Source organism: Lagenorhynchus albirostris, chromosome 7 (assembly GCF_949774975.1).
Source record: "Lagenorhynchus albirostris chromosome 7, mLagAlb1.1, whole genome shotgun sequence".
Classification (NCBI taxonomy): domain Eukaryota; kingdom Metazoa; phylum Chordata; class Mammalia; order Artiodactyla; family Delphinidae; genus Lagenorhynchus; species Lagenorhynchus albirostris.
The window spans coordinates 74,939,265-74,958,795 of NC_083101.1; the positions used below are offsets into that span (position 1 = coordinate 74,939,265).

At 38.5% G+C, this 19,531-nt stretch overlaps 2 protein-coding genes across 8 annotated transcripts in view; one reads left to right on the forward strand and one right to left on the reverse strand.

Moving 5' to 3' along the window:
* Nucleotides 1-7,286, reverse strand: part of PLAA (phospholipase A2 activating protein) — a 40,649-nt gene extending 33,363 nt beyond the window's left edge. The window contains exons 1-2 of one of the 2 annotated variants that reach the window (XM_060155177.1): nt 6,999-7,286; nt 551-744 (exon numbers count right to left, since the gene is read on the reverse strand). In XM_060155177.1, the coding sequence (XP_060011160.1) occupies nt 551-744; nt 6,999-7,147 (343 nt within the window). In that variant the 5' untranslated portion in view covers nt 7,148-7,286. The remainder of the gene's footprint in view (nt 1-550; nt 745-6,998) is intronic. The other variant, XM_060155178.1, reaches the window with a different exon arrangement.
* Nucleotides 7,287-9,733: 2,447 nt separating this feature from the next.
* IFT74 (intraflagellar transport 74) overlaps nt 9,734-19,531 on the forward strand; it is a 78,137-nt gene continuing 68,339 nt past the window's right edge. For 2 of the 6 annotated variants that reach the window (XM_060153516.1, XM_060153520.1), the window contains exons 1-3: nt 9,734-9,829; nt 14,555-14,693; nt 18,192-18,327. In XM_060153516.1, the coding sequence (XP_060009499.1) occupies nt 14,574-14,693; nt 18,192-18,327 (256 nt within the window). In that variant the 5' untranslated portion in view covers nt 9,734-9,829; nt 14,555-14,573. Of the gene's footprint in view, nt 9,830-9,982; nt 10,002-14,554; nt 14,694-16,792; nt 17,025-18,191; nt 18,328-19,531 lie in introns of those variants that run through there. The other 4 variants (XM_060153517.1, XM_060153518.1, XM_060153519.1 and 1 more) reach the window with 4 other exon arrangements.

Here is a 19,531-nt window from a genome sequence, read left to right on the forward strand (position 1 = left end):
AAATACAGACATAACAGCCCAAAGATAAAGAAGTGCTCTCAGTTTTCCTGAGTAAATGAATTTCTTGCACAAGATAGCTGAAAAACCAAAATTACAAAGTATATAAAACCATAATCTTTTCCTTTTTACATATATAATCATGTCAACCATTACTGATGACAGTAAGTCTGTAACAGAGAATTTGCAGAACAATGATGATCCAAAAGGTTTTCACTATTAAGCCATAGCTATAAGTAAAAAATAATAATAATAAAAACTAGGGGGCTTCCCTGGTGGTGCAGTGGTTGAGAGTCCGCCTGCCGATGCAGGGGACACAGGTTCGTGCCCCGGTCTGGGAGGATCCCACATGCCGCGGAGTGGCTAGGCCCATGAGCCATGGCTGCTGAGCCTGCGCGTCTGGAGCCTGTGCTCCGCAACAGGAGAGGCCACAACAGTGAGAGGCCTGCGTACCGCAAAAAAAAAAAAAAACTAGGGAAAGCAGATACAAGAATTTTATCTTCAAAAGGATGAAACTTATTCAAACAGAAAAATACCAAAGCATTATACTCACCAGTATTTTTGTGACCTTTTAGTACATAAAGTGGTGCTGGACTCTCCAGTGAGAAAATGCAAATATTGTGGTCATTTCCTCCAGTGGCGATTAGTCCATGAGGGTACATGTCACTTGAAGGTATGATGCATACACAAGAGACAAAATTGGAGTGGCCGCTCATACAGTGCATTTCTGTAAAGCCCCTGTTAGGACTAGAAAGACATGATAATTCATAAGATATACACTTGTCCTCTGACTTAGCCTAAGATAGACGTTGTCAAAGTACTCATTTTCTTTTAGTATCTAGGTTGAACTTTATATACCACTTTAAGAATCTATTGTTTTAAATTAAATATTAAATACCTAATTTGTCTTAGCTACTACAGAGGCTTAATCAGATTAGGAGAAGTTTAATTAGTGTTTCACTGTTAAGAATATGTTAATTAACAGAAAGAACAAGGAAGGAAAGGAAAGGAGACAAATATCATAAGTGGTTTTTTTTTTCCTCCATCTGCATTTCTACTTATCAGTGATTGTTACCTTAAGAAATCCCTGGTGAAGTGAAACATTCATGCAATTAGGATAATGGAATCTACTATCAATAAGCCGTAAACACATTGAGGACATTTGCACACTCTGAAACGTTAACTTAGTACTCATTAGTATAGCATGTGTATCTAAACAGCTAGACTATCAATCACTTTCAATATGCAAACTAAAGGAACTAATACAGGACATACAAATGACTGCTCTAGGGACACAGCATATTAATAACTGCCTGGGAATTAGAATGATTACCAATTTGTTATACACATCCTTCACTTAGCACCACTCCCTTACATAACAGGTCAAACAACAGATTATGATATACTATATGTGGAAGGCAGTAAGTTAGCTGTAGAGGGGGATAAAAGAATTTTATCCCTGATTCAAGCTAAATCAAGGAGTTTGTGATCTAGCTGAAGGAGATAAAACAACTGTACATAAAAGGGAAGACTCCCAGATAAAGACTGCACACATGCTCATCTATATTCACTCCTTTCCCAAACACCACTAAACAATATATATAATGTATATTTTATATCTATCTATCCATCTATGTATATTTTAAGAAAGGCATAAACCCACAAGGCCAGAGAGAATAAGAAAAAAAGAACAGAAATATAACTGAATACTGAAAGCTGACAGAAAAGTAGTAAAGGCCTTAGGATACTTGAAAAAAATGAGTTCTAAGCAGGCATCAGGGAAAGTAAGAGGCCCAATTTACCAACGAATCTGCAGAAGGCTCAAGAATTAGCAGCACTATGCATCTCTAGGAAATGGGAACAAAAAACTAGAATTAGGAAGACTAGTTGAAAGTCTTTGGAATCAGACACAGAATCGTATCAAAAAATCTTCAAAGGAAGGTATTTGGTAGTAGCTAGTTTTAACTTGTTTACTTTATTTTGGTGGTGTTTTTTTTTAAGTGTCGTTTTAGAAACTTTTTTTAATTTGTATTTTTATTTTTGGTTGAGTTGGGTCTTTGTTGCTGGGCACGGGCTTTCTCTAGTTGCGGCGAGTGGGGGCTACTCTTTGTGGCGGTATGCAGTCTTCTCATTGCTATGGCTTCTTGTTGCAGAGCACGGGCTCTAGGCGTGCGGGCTTCAGTAGTTGCGGCTCGCAGGCTCTAGAGTGCAGGCTCAGTAGTTGTGGCACACGCGCTTAGTTGCTCCGCGGCATGTGGGATCTTCCCGGACCAGGGCTCGAACCCATGTTCCCTGCATTGGCAGGCGGATTCTTAACCACTGCGCCACCAGGAAAGCCCTAGAAACCATTTCATCAATAAGCCCAAAGAAATGTAAAAGATAGGACATGTTTAAAAATCTATATTATATAAACCACTAAATCTACCTAAATGTGTCCCTTAGCACTCCCCAGTACAGATGGATGCTTGTGTGTATCTACTGTAGTGATCTGTGAAGCTCTTAATGGCAGAATCCAGAGCTGGTTCTGCCCAAGTTTGTAGCACAATGTTTTACATGGTAATCATTAAGTACTTCTTGAATCAGTGAAAAAATGCTTTAAGCATCAAGAAAAAAAAAAAAAAAAAAAAAAAGACACTCCAGCCAGACAACTGCCCCTCTTGTACCCAGCAAAAGTCTGAAGTTTTTTCTTTAGAAAAGGTGAAAGTCTTTGGCTGGGGGTAGACACAAGGCACAGTTGATCCTTGGGGTTTGAGAAACATGTACATTCACCATAGAGGCCAAGACCACCAAAGACAAAATCTAGAAGCCAGGCAATCATCCTCTGGGCAGGAGATCAGCCCTATGAAACAGTCCAGCCAGATAACCCTACAGTGAAGCTCATAGCCATGAAGCTCCACGGATACACAGATCTTTCAAGTTTTTTAGTTCTCCACCCTTAATGGAAAGCACAGAATAAGAATTACCAGACATTTGGGGTAAAATAGTGACCAAAACAAACAGGGAGGGGAAATAACCAATTTGGAGGAAACAGACCACTAAGGAGAAAATAAGTTTAAAAAAATCAGCATTGCCATCCTTAGGTATAAGATATTGCAACCATGAAACAAAAACATAATTTCACAAAAAGTTAAGGCAACTTCTGAGGAAGTATAGTAGAGAGAGAAAGAAAGAAATTTATAGAGAGAAATTAAAAAGCAATTTAGAAACAAATTCAATATATGAATAAAAAGTTCCAGAAAAGAGGACAGAGAAAATAAGACGAAACCAAAGAATTTAAGAAAATGTCCCAGAACGTATGGACATGACTTATGGACATTAAAAGGGACCACACTTAATGAACGTGAAAAATGAATGAATATAGACCACCTCCCAGAGAGAAAAAGTAACAGGTCAAGAATAAGAATGGCTTCAGACTTCTCAACTGTAACACAGTGAATACAGTGGAGCAATGGCTTCAAAATTCTGAAGAAAATTTGGAAACTACAATGCTACAAACATTTAAATTATTATTCAAGTAGCTAGGCAGGCTAAAATCATGTTCCAATTGCAAGGTCTTAATACATTTATTATCACTGCACTGTATTTCAGGAAGCTCCTGGAGGATGTGCTCCAATAAGGTATCAAGGAAGAAAACCAAGAAAGTTAAAGGATATTGATAATAGAAATCTGACAAGAGGTCCAAAAAGGGATTCTTGAGAAGACAGTGAAGGGAGATCCCAGGATCAGCTGTGCACCAGAGGCAGACAGACCAGGTCAGAAAGTTTTCATCATCAAGAAAATGAAACTGTTATATATTCAATGTGTCTAGAGGTCTTGAGAGGAGAGTTAGACAACTAGCAAACAATATGAAGTTGAATTAATGATAAATACATAGAAAATTAAACAAATGAAAACCAAAAATAAGACAATTATTAGCTATAGGGAGATCATAAAATTGTTGAGGAAAAGTTATCATAGTTTATTCCACAGCTCAGGTGTAGATAGACTCTGTACAGTCACAAAACACTGATTTAGTCTACATTAAATTAAACTATGTTATAAGGATCAGGACATAGAAAGGATGCATATGTGATGGGGGTTGGTAGAGGGTAGAAATGAGAGCTAAATTTTCATATTCCATAATAAGAACTAACAGAAAATGCTAAAACAGAAAACTAAAAGAAATTTTAAATGAAAAGAAATAGTAGTATAGCACTTTATATACAGATACAGAAGCAAAATTCAAAAATAAGCCATTAAAAGACATGAAAATTTTGCCTCCAAGAAAAGGGAATAGTGGGTCGGAGGGGAGGAAGGAAATGGCTCTAATTTCTTAAACTCTGTATAACTACTTGACTAAGGACCCAAGGTGCTGAGTGTTTACATGAGGGATAAGTCACTCCAGCCTTGGCATGGTCAGGGAAAATTTAACACATGATGCTGAATCTGAAGTTGGCGTCTTTCAAATACGGGTAGTTTTCAAAAGGCAAAGCAATCGTTGGTGACAGACTTGGGAAATCCAGTTTACTCTGAGGTGGGCTTCTAGAGGCTTGAAGCAGTCTGCAACAAAGGCATATTGACTGGTTCAGTTCAATGTACAACCAAAAAATGGCATCTCCATTCTGAAGCGCCTTCAGAAGACCCGGAGGCTTTCTGGGTTTTCAGTGGGCTCTTGTGAAAGATGAAATATCTGGTTTAGTCCACCCTAGAATAGAACTATTTTGCCTCCTTGAAACTAAATTAAATCCCCCATCATAACCAGTCCACCCCTACATTATCCACCCCAATTCAGAGCCCTATCAACAATGTACATGAGAAAATAAAAATGTTTACTACTTGGCTCCAAACATTTCACTGCACTTCATTAATTTTATTAATATACCATGAAATAAATAGAAATTGTCAGGATGTCAGCCTTGAGGGCACTTTTTATCACACTAAAGGTGCGGCTGAGACACTTGTTAGGATGCCTAAGAGTGACTATGAGATGCTCTACCACAGCACTTGGAAATGAGAGGAAAACAACCTTATCTCACCAATCCCTCACTATGGAGTCCTGTGCCTGGTAAAATGCAGGCTCTCAATCAGTGTTAATTGAATACCACATGAATTCTAAAAAACAAAACCGGAAGACAACATGAACTAAGTGAAAAAAAACAGTTTTCAAAGAGAGGGTCACTGCAGCTCAAAGTTTGTCAAGTTCCTGTGATCCAGTGATTTAAGCTCCCATCAACCTACCACAGTCCTACAATGTAAAAGTTTGAGGATTTAGCTGTTCAACAGAATTCAACTATTACAACAAGCATCCTTTAGCTACTCTTTACTGCAATGTTCATATCCTACTGGGCATGTGCTTCTACTGAACAAAATTTTAAATGTACAAGCTTAATCAGTAATTTGTACTCAAATACACAGAAGTTATGTATCAATGTTACCAAGTGGTTTGGAATATCACAGAATCTTAAGCATTAGAGAAGACCTTATCTAATTCAGTATAGGAGTTTCCTCTACAATATCCCTAGTTTAGTCTGTCGTATTTTGGCTGCACTACTGCAAAAGCCTCTAAACAGGTCTCCTTCCACATTTATCCCTTTGCGATTCATTCTCCACCTGAAGCTAGCAGAAACTTCTCCACAGGTAAGTCAAATAATGTTGTCCTCTGCTTGAAACTCTGAAGGCTTCCACCCACTGACTTCTTTCCTCAGCCCTCTTCCCAGGGCATGATCTGGCTCCTGCCAGCCTCTAAGACCTGCCCTCACCTCACAGTTCATTCCCTCCCGCACATTGGGAATTTCCTCCTTCTCAATCCAGGGCCACTGTGTTTGCTCCTCCTACAGTCTACAGTGCTCTTCCAATTCAACCCTTCTGGTTCCTCACTCCCTAGACCAGCTCAAACTCAGTATCATTTAAGAAAATAAAACAAATACCAAAAACACCTTCCTCAGAGAGGCTTCTTTCTTTAACGTCACCCTCCACTCAATTCTGTATGTTATATCTATATTTGTTTTCTTCATAGTACACATGCCAATGCGTAATTATTTACTTGGTTGTTTTTTCATCCATCTTCCCTCCCAGACTGTAGGCAGGATCTATAAACACAGGAAACTTGTCTGTCCTTTTCTTCTTCTTCCGGATCACAAACAAATAGGAGCCACTCAATAAACAGTTGTCATCTGAATTTATGGAGGAAAACGTATGGTTTCAATGAGTGAAACCTCTGATGGGAGAGTTACTACCTGAAGTAACTTACCTCAAATTTTCCCTATCTGAACTGAAATCTGTCTTCCAAGTCTTAAATTTCCTGTTACAACAACTAAATCAGGGCTAAACCCTTGAACTTGATTTGGACTGGAGCTTAACCTTCTGTTTCCTAATATTTTTTTGATTAATCTCTCTGAAAATCTTTTAAAGGCAATGGGCTTTCTCTCCCCAAGAAAACACACTCCGGTTTCATCCCCTCCGCCCAAGTCTATCACATACACCAGACTAAGAAAGTCTGAGCTGGACAACGTGGAGAGGGGCCAAGACAACTTTTTGCAATGCAATTTTTGAGAACCTTAATTCTCAAATTTGAGGGAAGACTACAGAACAAATTCCAGGGAAAGAAGTGGACTTCCTTAAATTACACATGCCAGATGCTTTCACACGGCCTCATTAAGGAGGGTGCACCTGGCGTCAAAAGTTTTTCAAATCGAAAAGAAACACAGGAAATCATCGTCCACAAACTGAAGCCACAAAAAATAAGAAGTTCGTCCAAGGTCACTCAGTCGTTTAGTGGTCAAGTTAGGACAAGAAAGTAGGTCTCTGTTCCCCCAACCCGGTGCTCTTTCCACGTAAACCTCACTAGTTTCTTACACTGCGTGCCCAGACTGCCAGTGCTCTAAGAACTGGGAGGGAGCGTGGACCGTCGGAAAGGCCGGGAAAAGAGGAAAAGGGCAGGATAGGGCAGGGAAGGGTCACTCTCTTCCCAGAGAAGGAAGCTTGCAGCACAGCCGGGTAACAGCGGGACTCGCAGCGCTCACCTGTCTGGGACCCAGAGGCGGGTGGTGCGGTCTCGGGACACGGACACAAAAGCCCCCGGTGGATAGAGGCAGCATACCAGGCCCCGCACGTCCAACTCGTGGCCCGGGAGCGAGCAGCTCAGCCGGTACCTGGCGGCGCCACTCGCCATGGCCCTAGGAGGTCCGGCGCCCGGTGCCCGAGCACCGCGCAAGATCAGTCCGTCTCGGAAGCCGGGCGTGCAGCGGGTGAGGGCCTTGAAGGTGAGAGGCGTCGGGACCGGAAGAGCCCGAAGGCCGGTGCGGAAGGGCGGCCGGGAAGGGGCGCGCCCAGCGAGCCGAGTGACACAGCAACCCTGACGTGCGCACCGGAATTCATCATCGGCCTTAGCCCGCCATGACGCAGAGTGTGTGCGTCCCGACTGCTGAGGCCGTTGAGGAACTGAGGCTCGATTCCCTCATGCGCGCTGGACCGCCAACGGAGAAAGAGATACCACCGTCCAGCCCCTCAGAGTGGGCGCCCGAATCCCTGACTTTCCCGAGCCCGCGTCCTCACCGAGCCCCGGCTGAGCTTTTTATTGTGATGCCGGATGTGGGCCGGACTACAAATCCCACAATGCCACGCGCCAGCGGGGCGTGAGTCGTAGGCGCGCCAATCCGGATATTTTAAATCTTAGTCCGCTGTGCTGAGTGCCGTTCTGTGGCTGAGTGAATTTGCGTCGCGTGTAGAGTTGGGGGCAGGTTTACGCCGCCGATTTCCCCAAACCTTCTCTGAGTAGTTCCCCGAGATTTTTTTTTTTAATCTAAACTTTTTTAAATTAAAACGAGAGAGCTTGGGGTCAAGTTGGAAACAAGTCACTTTCCTTGAATTCTGTGAATACTAAGCCGGGTTTTTGGTACTTTAAAAAAAGTTTTACGTGTTAAAGATTTAAAATTTTCTCTCAAACTGTCACATCTCTATACAAATGGCAAATGCTGGGTCCTTAACGTCTGAAAACACTAAGGGAGAAATGTCAGTAGCTTCTTTGTGAGACAACATACGGAATAGTTGGACAGTTAGAGGTTGTAGGAGAGGAAATATCTTTTTTTCTTTCTACTCTTCTAGCAGAAAAGTTTTCTGCTGGGGTTCTGTAGCAAAAGACAGTAACAAGAGAAAAACAGGTGTTTTAATGTGTATGTCATATATACAAGGGAGAAATTCAGAGATGAATAACTCAAAGAGGTGACGAGAGCTTGGGCTTATATGGCATCTTAACAAAGGAACAATAAGTTTTTACACAAGCGATAAAAGAAAAGAACTTTTAAATCTTTAGAGACAGCAAATTATGGGAAGCCGACTATATGGGAAACTAGCAGTAAAGGCTAATTAATTAGTAAAGTTTTTATGTAGATTCTTCTGGTGCAGTCTCCAGGATGGTAAAGGTCTGAAGTTGTCTCCAATGATTAACTTTTGTCCTTCCTGGTTAACAAGCAAGGAAGGGCACTTTTGAAAATTTATATTCTGCTTTTAAGCAAATAGCAGAATAGTAGAGAACTTTTCCTGTACCTGCTTTTCACTTGCCTTCCCCTCCAAATAATCCTTATAATACCAAAGTGGCATATTTTGGGATGGCAAATTCTACCACCCTTCACTGCAACGACCATAAATATAACAAATGACCATTACAAATATGTTGGTCTCAAATGGAATAATTACGTGAAAATGTTTTACAAACTTTGAGAACTCAATCACATGACATTATTTCATTTTGTATTGCACTGGTTTTAACCCACTTGAAGGCAGGTATACAAGAGAATAAATCTGGGCGTAAAAAATGTATACAAGGGCTTCCCTGGTGGCGTAGTGGTTGACAGTCTGCCTGCCGATGCAGGGGACACGGGTTCGTGCCCCGGTCCGGGAAGATCCCACATGCCGCGGAGCGGCTGGGCCCGTGAGCCATGGCCTCTGAGCCTGCGCGTCCGGAGCCTGTGCTCTGCAACGGGAGAGGCCACAACAGTGAGAGGCCCGCGTACCGGGGAAAAAAAAAAAAAAAAAAAAAAGTATGCAAGATGGGAATAATGTGAAAATGTTAAAAGTCCAATATGTATGTATGTTTAGAGATCCCATCACATTTTTTTTTTTGAACTCCCATCATATTTAAGCTGTCTATAGGAAGACTGGAAAAAAAACAAACTGCAAGTTACTTTTATTAGAGAAATAGGATTTGAGACGACGTAATTCTCATTTTTTAAAAAAACATGTTTAAAAAACATTATTTTAAAACAACTTTGCTTTTAATTCAGCCCTCACAAAATAACTCTGAAAGGAAGCCTAAAGGTATAAAACTTTCAATGAAATGAAACATGGTACCAGAATCGCATCAATACTTAATGCTGTATCGTCTATGTTGTATTCCTTCCTTCTAACAGGAAGGAAACTACTACTTATGAAAAACAAAAAGACTGTGCAATGAATGCTGCCTACCACGGAATAACTTCAAATAATTCTTATTAAAAAGTCTGATGTATTACAAATGATGTTACACAGCGATATGATAAAACTCGCTGGAGTGAGTTCAGGTCATGCACACAATCAAGAGAGGTTACTCTGATTACAAAGAAAACCAAGGTTTTTAAATAAAATATTCTTCCCTAGCCAACTCGCCGTTTTCCCTGTCTTCCAGAGGTATCGAGGTAACAGAAGGTAGTCCTCAAACCTCGCGAGAGCATTTCACTCTCGCTTCACTGAGCGAAGGCCGAGGATTGGCCAATCAGGAGGAGGGGGCCTCACCGCGACCAGCCCCCGTTGCCGGGAGACGCGAAGGCAAGCGGCCACTAGGGGTTAGGCCTTGAGGGCCCAGGAAAGCTGCGGGCAGGTGAGCGGGGCGTCTCGGGTGAGCTAACGGGTTCGCGGGCCCGACTAGAGGGCTACGCGGTGGTGGAGGGCTCGGAAAGAAGTGCGAGTGCCCTTGAGTCGTGCGACTTCGCTCTTTCCGCGCCCCGCCGCGGAGCGACCTCCCTCCTTACGCGCCCTCAGCGCTGGCGGAGGTGAGAAATCCCGGTTCCTCTTTGCCTCCCTTGCCGATTATTTTAGCCTTGGAAATGCTGATGCGCTTCAAACAAAATAAATCCAGCTCTTAGCTGTTCTCCTCCGCCAAGGAAGTTCCATTTTTAGTCCGGCGGAGCGTGAGGAGAGACCTCAAACAGTCCCTTGTGGAGACCTGCCAAGGCGAGACCAGAGGAAACGATTCGAGCGCCTCAAAGATAAAGTTCACTGTGGGCTGAGGGATTTTACTCGAAGTAATAATAAATTTCTGTCTGTTGGTCAGAGCGGAAGGGACTTAGCAACTTTCCACTTCTTCCTATATGTTAAAATGGTTGATTCGGGGAGGATAATGATTGTAATAATTAGGAGCCAGATGTTTCATGTGAAGTATCTGGAATCGTCACAACGGCTGTGCAAGCTAGAGCTCGCTTCCACACTGCAGATAGGGAAACACGTCCAGAGGGGATAATATGGCAGGTAACTGACGGAGCTCCGTTAGCATCCCTAAACTTTCTGGAACCTCTCTGGTTGTGTGAATAACCCCAGCGATTGTGTGAACATTTGAATGACTAACCCCGGAGTTAGTGGCATATTTGTTACTAGTGCCTCTCCCTTTTATTTTACCCGGTGGAACTGATCTAATGCTAACTAAACTTCTTCCACGATAGTAAAGCAGTGGCAAAGAAAATCAGGTGGAAATTCTGTATATCGTACATTTTCTTAAAGTTCCTCAGGAAAGCTGGATTAACACTGACTAATTCTGTTGGAAACAGGTTTATTGTATTAGCTTTCTCTGGGAGAAACCGTTTTGACCACAGATCTTGTCTGCCTTTCAAAAAGTTGTTTCATGAAACTCTCTTTTCTATTTGCAATAATAATAGTAGTAATTTTACTACTTTGTCCAAAAAGTTCAAAACGTCAAGAAAATAGAATCACGGAGCTAGTTGGAATGGGAAGGTTGTAAGTTTGGCGTGAACCTATTAAATATAAAGTGATAATGGGATATCTGAATAGAAATTCCCAATAAACAGTTGAAAACTTAGAATTGGTGCCCAGTTTAAAGGACAGAACAGGAGATACTGATTTATGAGTAAACAGCCTAGTTCAAGTTATAAGAAAAGGATGAAATATTATGGAGAGACGAGAAGTAATCCAAGGACTGATCATGAATGATGCTAAGGAAAGCCAGGGAAGAAGTACTGGGCATGGGCTATAGAAACTGAGAAACCATTTTAGTTCGAGAAATAATTTAGTTCCTTTTTAATAGTTTAGTAAATTTTTGTAACTGGCAATGCCTTCATGTGGGAGGAAATTCAGACGGTACAAAAGAACAAAGTTTTTGCCTGGCCCTGAGATATACGCTGGAGATATAAAGATATGAAGCTCTTGCCTTCAAGGTAGAGAAATACTTAAGCAGATTATTTCAATTGGTGTGATAGGTCCTGGGACAGAGATGTGTATGGATCCATCGTAGCATTTAGGTCAGCCCTGTAAATTCAAATTGAAGAAGGTGGGGGTGGTTATGGTCTGGTCATTGAAGGATTCCTAGGGAGGATAACAGGCAAGATGTATGTTATGCAAGGGGACCACTCAGGAGGCCAGTATAATAATCCACTTGAGTCCATGAGCAGTACTATAGAAATGGAGAGGAAGTTAGATTTTAAGCATTTAGGCATACAATCAGTAGTATTATTTCATTAGCTATGGGAAATGAAGGAGAGGGAGAAATCAAGGACTACATTTCTGACTTGTGTGGCTAGAAGTTGGTACCAAGAGGAAGAGCAAATCTGGGGGAAATGACAATGAGTTTACATTTAGATATATTTATTTTGAAATACTGATGATATATTGAAGTGGAAATGTCAAGTAATTATTTGGATATAAACACCTTAGAGTGTGAGAAGTCAGGACTGGAGATACGGTGTTGTGAGTCATTAGCTTATTGTTAAAACCCTGAGTGTAGATGAGGTGGCACAATGAGAGCTTAAAGAGGAAAAAGAAAAATAGACTGTGGATGATATCTTGAGAAATGCTGCTAATAAAGGCAGGTAGAATAAGATGGAGACTGAAAAAGGAGAAACAGAGGAGGGGAGTGTCACGGAGATGGTTTCATGTAGGAGTGGACACCAGTAACAGAGAGATGACATTTACATTCCTAGCTGCATTGGCAGGAACCATTTGGATGGAATAGTAGGAATCCAGGAGATAGAGGAAGTGGAAAAAGTAGAGAATAATGGATATAAGCTATTTTTTAGAGTTTGCCTGTGTAGAAAAAGGACATATAAGACTGTATTAAAGGTGGTTTCAGGATCAAGAAATTAGTTTTTAAGGTTAGGAAAGAATGGAACATTATAACAGACTGAAAGAAAGGAGAAAGTTTAAAGACATACGTAAGAGCTGGATAATGCCCCAAAGGAAATTGGGGCAGGGGTGAGGGAGAAGGAGGTTGGTAAGGAGAGGGAAGCTAATGTCCCAGAGGTATGGGATCAAGAGGTTAAATCAGAATAGAGACTGATCTTGAATGAAAGAAAGGATGGCTATTGAGAGTGGAGGTCAGGGTGGATATAGGAAAGTTTATGTGCTCCAAATGTGATAGATTTCATGTCTTAATTTTCTCAATTATGAAATTGAGTCATCTGCTGAGAGTGGCAGGAACAGACTTAATTAGAAAAGTGGTTAAGAATTGGAATCATCAAGGACGGAGTAGCTTATAAAGGATTAATAAAATAATTTCTGAGATGAGGGTCCATCTAAATTTGGTTACTATGGCTTTGCAGTTCTCCAGTCTGTATAGTCTTGGGATTTCCATCAACAGTGTTCAGCAGTCCAGGTTGAATGTAGAGAATGGTTTCTGATTTTGCCAGAAGGGTTGAAGAAGAGTTCGAGGATGCAAATTTGTTGATGGTGCTCCTGAGACAGTAATTTAATATTGAGAAGGAAAGGAGTCCTTGAAACTGACCTCCTCAAGGTCACTAATGGTTTCTTGGATGGGGATTCCAATGGACATTTCAGTGTTCATCTTACTTGAATTCCCAGCAGAAAATGGCATTGACCATTCCTGCCTTTTCTTGGCATCTCTGACACACACTCCTGGTTTTTTGTTTGCTTTCTGAGTCTTCGTTTTCAGTCTCATACTAGTTTCTCCTCTTCTGTGCAATCTCTAGGTATTGACATTCCTGAGGCCAGAGTCTTGGGCACTCTTTTTCTCCATATTCTCTCTCTAGTTCAGTATCTTTAAAACTCTTTTGAACATGACCTATAATAGGACATATATTTTACATTATAGACCAGTATACACATATGTGTAAATTTATATAAATATAACTGAAAAAGAATTTAATGAAACAGTACTCTTCCTATGTGCAGTGAACTCCCTTGTATTTTCTATTTTATTTCATATTTAAACCATATTGGTCATAACCTGCTAAATTGTTTTCATAAGCTACTAATAGGTTGTGACCCATAATTTTAAAATGCTATTTTAAATTATTAGCCCAAACTTTAAATAATAATATATTCTGATGAGTAAAGGAGGAGGCTGGTAAACTGGGAGAGAATGAGTGAATAAAGGAAATAGTTTAAGGGGAGGTGTAGTGAGAATAAAGGTGAGAAAAAGGTAGAAGGAGAGGAAATTAAGGCCAGAGAATAAAGTGTTTCAATTAAGATATTTGAGATGAAGCAATTCCAGATGATGACAAGCTCCAGCTCTGGCCATGGCTATGAATGACTAAAATAGAGTTGAAATAATTATTGAAATTTAGGTCAGGGAACTGTGAAGCTAGAATGTTACATATTGAATCCAGTATCCATATGGAAGTCATCCAGGATGTTGGTGGTACTGGAATAGAGGACTGTGAACAAAAGACTAGTAAACATGGGGGAGAGATTAGGAGGTCCCTAGATAAAAGCAACCAAGAAAGATGCAAGGCAATATAGTTGCATTATTTGGTCCTCAAAGGAAGAGAATCCTGTTTATTTTTTTAAAAACTTGGAAGAATAATGTTTTGACAGTGACATTGTGGAGCAAGGAGAGTGCGGTGTACTCCTTTGCTTTGGAATTGTGGGACAGGAAGCTAAAACAGCCTTCACTACCAAAAGCATTTTCAGGAGAAGACGGGAACCTGTTAAGGCAAAGTGTAAAAGGAACTATTTATAATAGGATTGAGAATATAAAGGAGTTTATTATAGACCAGAACTCACAGAGAAAATATCGGCAGAGAAGAAAGATACTGGTTTTGCCGGGAGAGAGAAAGCTTACTAGAGTATGGGATGAGAGTCCAAGAGAGAAAGATATCTAGAGGGGCTTGCATTTTGATAAGATAACAGGGAAATGAGGAGGGCATGTTGTAATAAATGACTTCATGGTTCTAAATAGAACATTAATGTCAAATCTGAACAGAATTAAAGCAAGCTCAACCTTGTACGTAGTGATACCTGCAATGGCAATTTGCAAGAAAAGTCATCATGGATTAAATGTTTGAAGGAAGGGTATGCAGGTCACTACTATCTTGCTACAGAAGATACCAAAGGAGACCTATTCCTTGTTTCCAAACAGTGGTTAAAGTGAGCAAGCAATGGCCAGTAATCACAAACCTTCAGCAGCTCGGCCTGTTTCTCGAGGTGGGATTGGATTGACAGGAAGGCCTCCTTCTGGAATACGGCCCCCATCAGGAAATATTCGAGTGGCAACTGGAGTAAGTTTAAAACAAATAATTGAATTATTATGCATATATCCTGGTAGAATTTGGAAAGCTTGTCTATAATAAGAGATTCTTCTTTGTTTTTCTTTATAAAGAAAACATATTATTATATAAGTATGTTTTTTGGAAAACATATAGAAGTATAAATGTGGGAGAATGTTTGAAAGACACTGTTATGAGAAAGAGGCCTGCTCATGCTGATATTCAAATTTATTTTAAAGCTACAATAATTTAAGTGGTATAGCGTATTGGTGCCAAAACCAAGTGAAATGGAAAAGACCAGAAATGGAATTGGGCATGTAAGAATTTAATTAATGATTAAGGTGACATTTCAAATTAGTTGGAAAAACATGGAGTATTCAGTAGTGCACTCAAATAACTGGTAAACCATTTGTTTTAAAAAACCAAGTCCCTCCCTCACACAGAATTCTAGATATTTTAGAAATTTTATATTTAAAAAATGAAACCATAAATGTATTAGAGGAAAATATGGGTAAGTATTTTGTATAAACTTGGCGTAGGCTAGGCCTTTGTAAAAATAACAGGAAACATCGAGTACTGAAAAGGAAAGTATTTTTATATTTATATATTTGAATTTAAAAAAATTGAAAACATCATAAAAAGGTTAAAAGAAAAATGATAAACTGGTTAAAAAAAAAGTATTTGCAACATATATGTCATACATAGAATTCAGACTCTTAAAATGAAAAAGGAAAGTTTACTCATTTGTAAAAGCTCTTTCTGTATTAAAGCTATAAATCCTATGTCCAATCAAGATTCCTTGAGATTTCTCTTGGGGTAGAGGAAGGAATATCATTGTAAAACTATTCTAGCATTCACTTAGAACGGTACAAAGGCAAAAATAAGAAAAAGTACAATACTCTAATATAAAAATATAAGAAGTAAAACAGTGTTCTGGTTGCTACAGCAGCCTAGAAACAAACTCTAGTAAATGTTAAGAGCTTAATGTAAGATAGAGAGTGTCATAAATCAGTGAATCAGTAAGAGAAACACACCACATTAGAAAGAATTGGTAAACTTTATAAGCTGATAATTCTAAGCAGAATAATATCCTGTAAGGATATTTATTACATCTTCATTATAATTATAATAGTGAAAATTTGAGAACAGCCTAAATGGCCTTACAACAGGTTAATCTTAAATAGATTATGATATGTCTATCCCTATAATCGGCTATTAAGTAGCCTTTAAAAATTATTTTCAAAATATATTTCAGGAAATAATATATCTTTATAGTACAGTATTAAGTGAAAAAAGCAGTGTGGTGTCCGTTTAACATAAAGATATATATATATATATATATATTTACATTTACATAGAAAGAAATGAATACACCAAAATATTTATAGTTATTTCTCTGATGCTCACAAGAGATGGTTTTGCCTATCTCAAGGTGCGTGTGAGGTACTCAAGCTCGGACGGTAGACTAATTGCAAACTAGAGATAATGTTGGGTCCTGTGTTTAAATCATAAGAAGAGCAGCAATTTTTGGAGGGAATAATTTTGTTAAAGTTAGGTTTTCTTAAAGTTTTAAGATTTTTCTAGAGTTTTAGGTAATATTATCAACATCATCATCAACTTATACTGAAATGATTTTTCTAAAGTCTTCATATATATGGTACTGAGCGAGGGTATCTTTTTCTATTATTCTAAGAGTAAGAATTTATGCTTGTTAAATATTTATAAAAGGAATCTGAAATATATTGGCCACCTACTGTTTGCCAGGTGCTTTAACTAATTTTTGCAGTTACTAAAATAGTAATGCTTGCTGTAAAACATGGAAAGGAAAAGTGTCAGAGTTCCCTCCTTCTACCCCAGGTATAACCATTGTCTAAGGTGTGATGTGTATCCTTCTAGACCTTTTTCTATCCATTTACAAACACTAACACACATCCATATATAATTGTATGGTTTTAGTATTTTCCAAAATGAGGACAGTGCTATATGTATACATTCTTATTTATCTTGTCCTTTTCTTTCAATAAGGTATTGTAAACATATTTCTGTGTGAACACATGAATACCTACTCCATTCTTTTCAATGTGTGCAGTTTTTGTTTTTTTTTTTTGCAGTACGCGGGCCTCCCACTGTTGTGGCCTCTCCCGTTGCGGAGCACAGGCTCCGGACGCACAGGCTCAGCGGCCATGGCTCACAGGCGCAGCCGCTCCGCGGCATGTGGGATCCTCCCGGACCGGGGCACGAACCCCTGTTCCCTGCATTGGCAGGCAGACTGTCAACCACTGCGCCGCCAGGGGAAGCCCTGTGCAGTTTTAATTTATGCTTTCTTCTCTATACTTTAATCTGGTAAATTTTTTTTAAGTGATATAGTTATTTGAGTAGCTGTCATAATTATGCTTGCATAGAGCCAAAGAGGAAATTACTCAGAAGGTTTATCCAAGGAGAGATTTAGCATTCCTTCCCAAAGATCACTCAGGATAATCCTGAACTCATTTCATTTGAATTTGTAGTTGACAGTATTCCTGTATACAATGTATTCTTTGGAATGTGTTACTGTTCCTGGCCCCCATACTCAAATTAATTACCAAGTACTTCTCAGAGTCACTTGAGAACTATGTTAGCTGATAGAATTTGAGGCTACCAGCTAAAAGAATTAAAAACAATCAAAATCAACCAGAATGGTTGTATCTAACCTCTATCTAAAATTTCTACTACATATTTAAATCTACTAGTTTATTCTTTGACAGAGAGTGAGAAAAAAGAAAAGAGGGAAAGGAAGATAAACAAAAGAAGGATATCTTGGAACAGTTTCAGGCTGTCCTTTATACCTTCCCATGCCTGTACATACTATATGAACTGACAAGAAGGGAGTCTTTTGACCTTTCCTCAGGGTGTATAATATTACATTAGATTCTGCAGACCTGAAGTAGAGAATCATGTAGAGTAATAATATGAATGCTTGCTGAATGATGGAAACTCTTTAATACTTATATGGCTATCTTGTGATGTAATTATATCTTTTTTTCTCAAGATGAAAATTTCTTTATTTTTTTCTGATTTTAATGGTAATATATACTTACTGTAATGATGTTGAAAATATGAAATTATATAAAACATAAAATAAAAATGAACTATTATATCATTATATAGGGGTAAACTTTGTTACTATTTTTTAATGTAATCCTCCAGACTTTATTTTACAAAAATGGAATTATAACCATTTCCTATGATTAAATAAGAACAAATAGGTGGACATTTTGCTCCTTTCCAGTTTGGGAGTACTATAAATACATCTACACATAGAATTTTAAATTTTAAAGCAATGTATTATTTAATTATCATAGAATTTTAGAGGTTAATTTTATTTAATATTTCAGACATTTAAAATGTAAGGAAAATTTTACAAATTATATAGAATCTTAGTTTTTTTTAATATTCTCTTTGCAGTCTTAACAATATTAGAGGCACAGTCTTTTTCTTGTTTATTAAAACTGAATCTTGTTTGTCATTTAGATGCCACCTGGAACAGCAAGACTGGGCTCTCGTGGTGGTCCCATAGGGACAGTAGGAGTTCTGTCCTCTCAAATCAGAGTTGCTGATCGTCCTGTGACACAACAAGGTTTGAGTGGAATGAAAACTGGGATGAAAGGTATCTATTTTAAGAAGATGAGTATATTTTGTACAAGTATTACAGTATCATATTACTAAATCAGAATTGTAGACTGAAAGAGGCTATTTTACTCAATTCTTATTCCTTGATTCACAAAATTGTAAGGGTTAAATAAAAGAATGAATGTGAAAATTCATTGTTAACTAGGGAGTTACATACATATATTAGCTATTTTAATCTTCATTTTTCTTAACATAAAAGTTTGCTATAACTTTTCCTAAATTGAAGTATAGTTGATTTACAATGTCATGTTAATTTCAGGTGTACAGCATAGTGATTCAGTTATATATACATACATATGTATATATATACTCCTTTTCAGATTCTTTTCCCTTATAGGTTTTTACAAAATATTAAGTATAGTTTCTTGTGCTATACAGTAGGTTCTTGTTGGTAAACTTTGCTATAACTTGAAGAAATTTGAAATAATTTGAAGAAAAGAAAAGCTCAGGAATAAAAATTAGATTTCTAGTACTATATAGAAATATTCTGAAATACTTTTTTTTTTTTTGGTTTCTATACCAAAGTGACACTGGTAAGGTACTTGTGTATTTATGAGTAGTGAATCAAGAATTGTTACTTTTGGTAATAATATTCCATTATAATGCTTAAGTAAGGAAGTGAGGCTAACACATAGATTTATGTACTACATCTCTCATTATGCCTCTCTGTGTTTAGAAAGGCATAATAATATATGTTATGATTCAGAAAGTTGGTCTATAATATATATATAATTCAAAGCACGGTGAACTGTTTTATAATGAGCTTTTTATTTTCTGTATTTGTGCAAATGACTTATCAGGGATGAAGATACTCTACTGGTACAAAATTAATTATAAGATGTCATACTACATTCTGTAATACAGTATATCATGCCTTTCAGGAGACTTAAATTTTCTTACTTGTATTATAATACCCTTAGCTCACTAAATATTAAAAACCAATTGATTACTGGACTTCCCTGGTGGTCCAGTGGTTAAGACTCCATGCTTACGATGCATGGGATGTGGGTTCAATCCCTGGTTGGGGAGTAAGATCCTACAAGCTGTGTGGCGTGGCCAAAAGATGAGGAAAAAAAACAATTGATTATTTAGAAATGCTTGCTTAATAATTATCAATACTGTGAAGGAAAATGAGTCAAAATTTTGTGGTTGCTTAGTCTTTAAAAATGTCTTCATAGAAG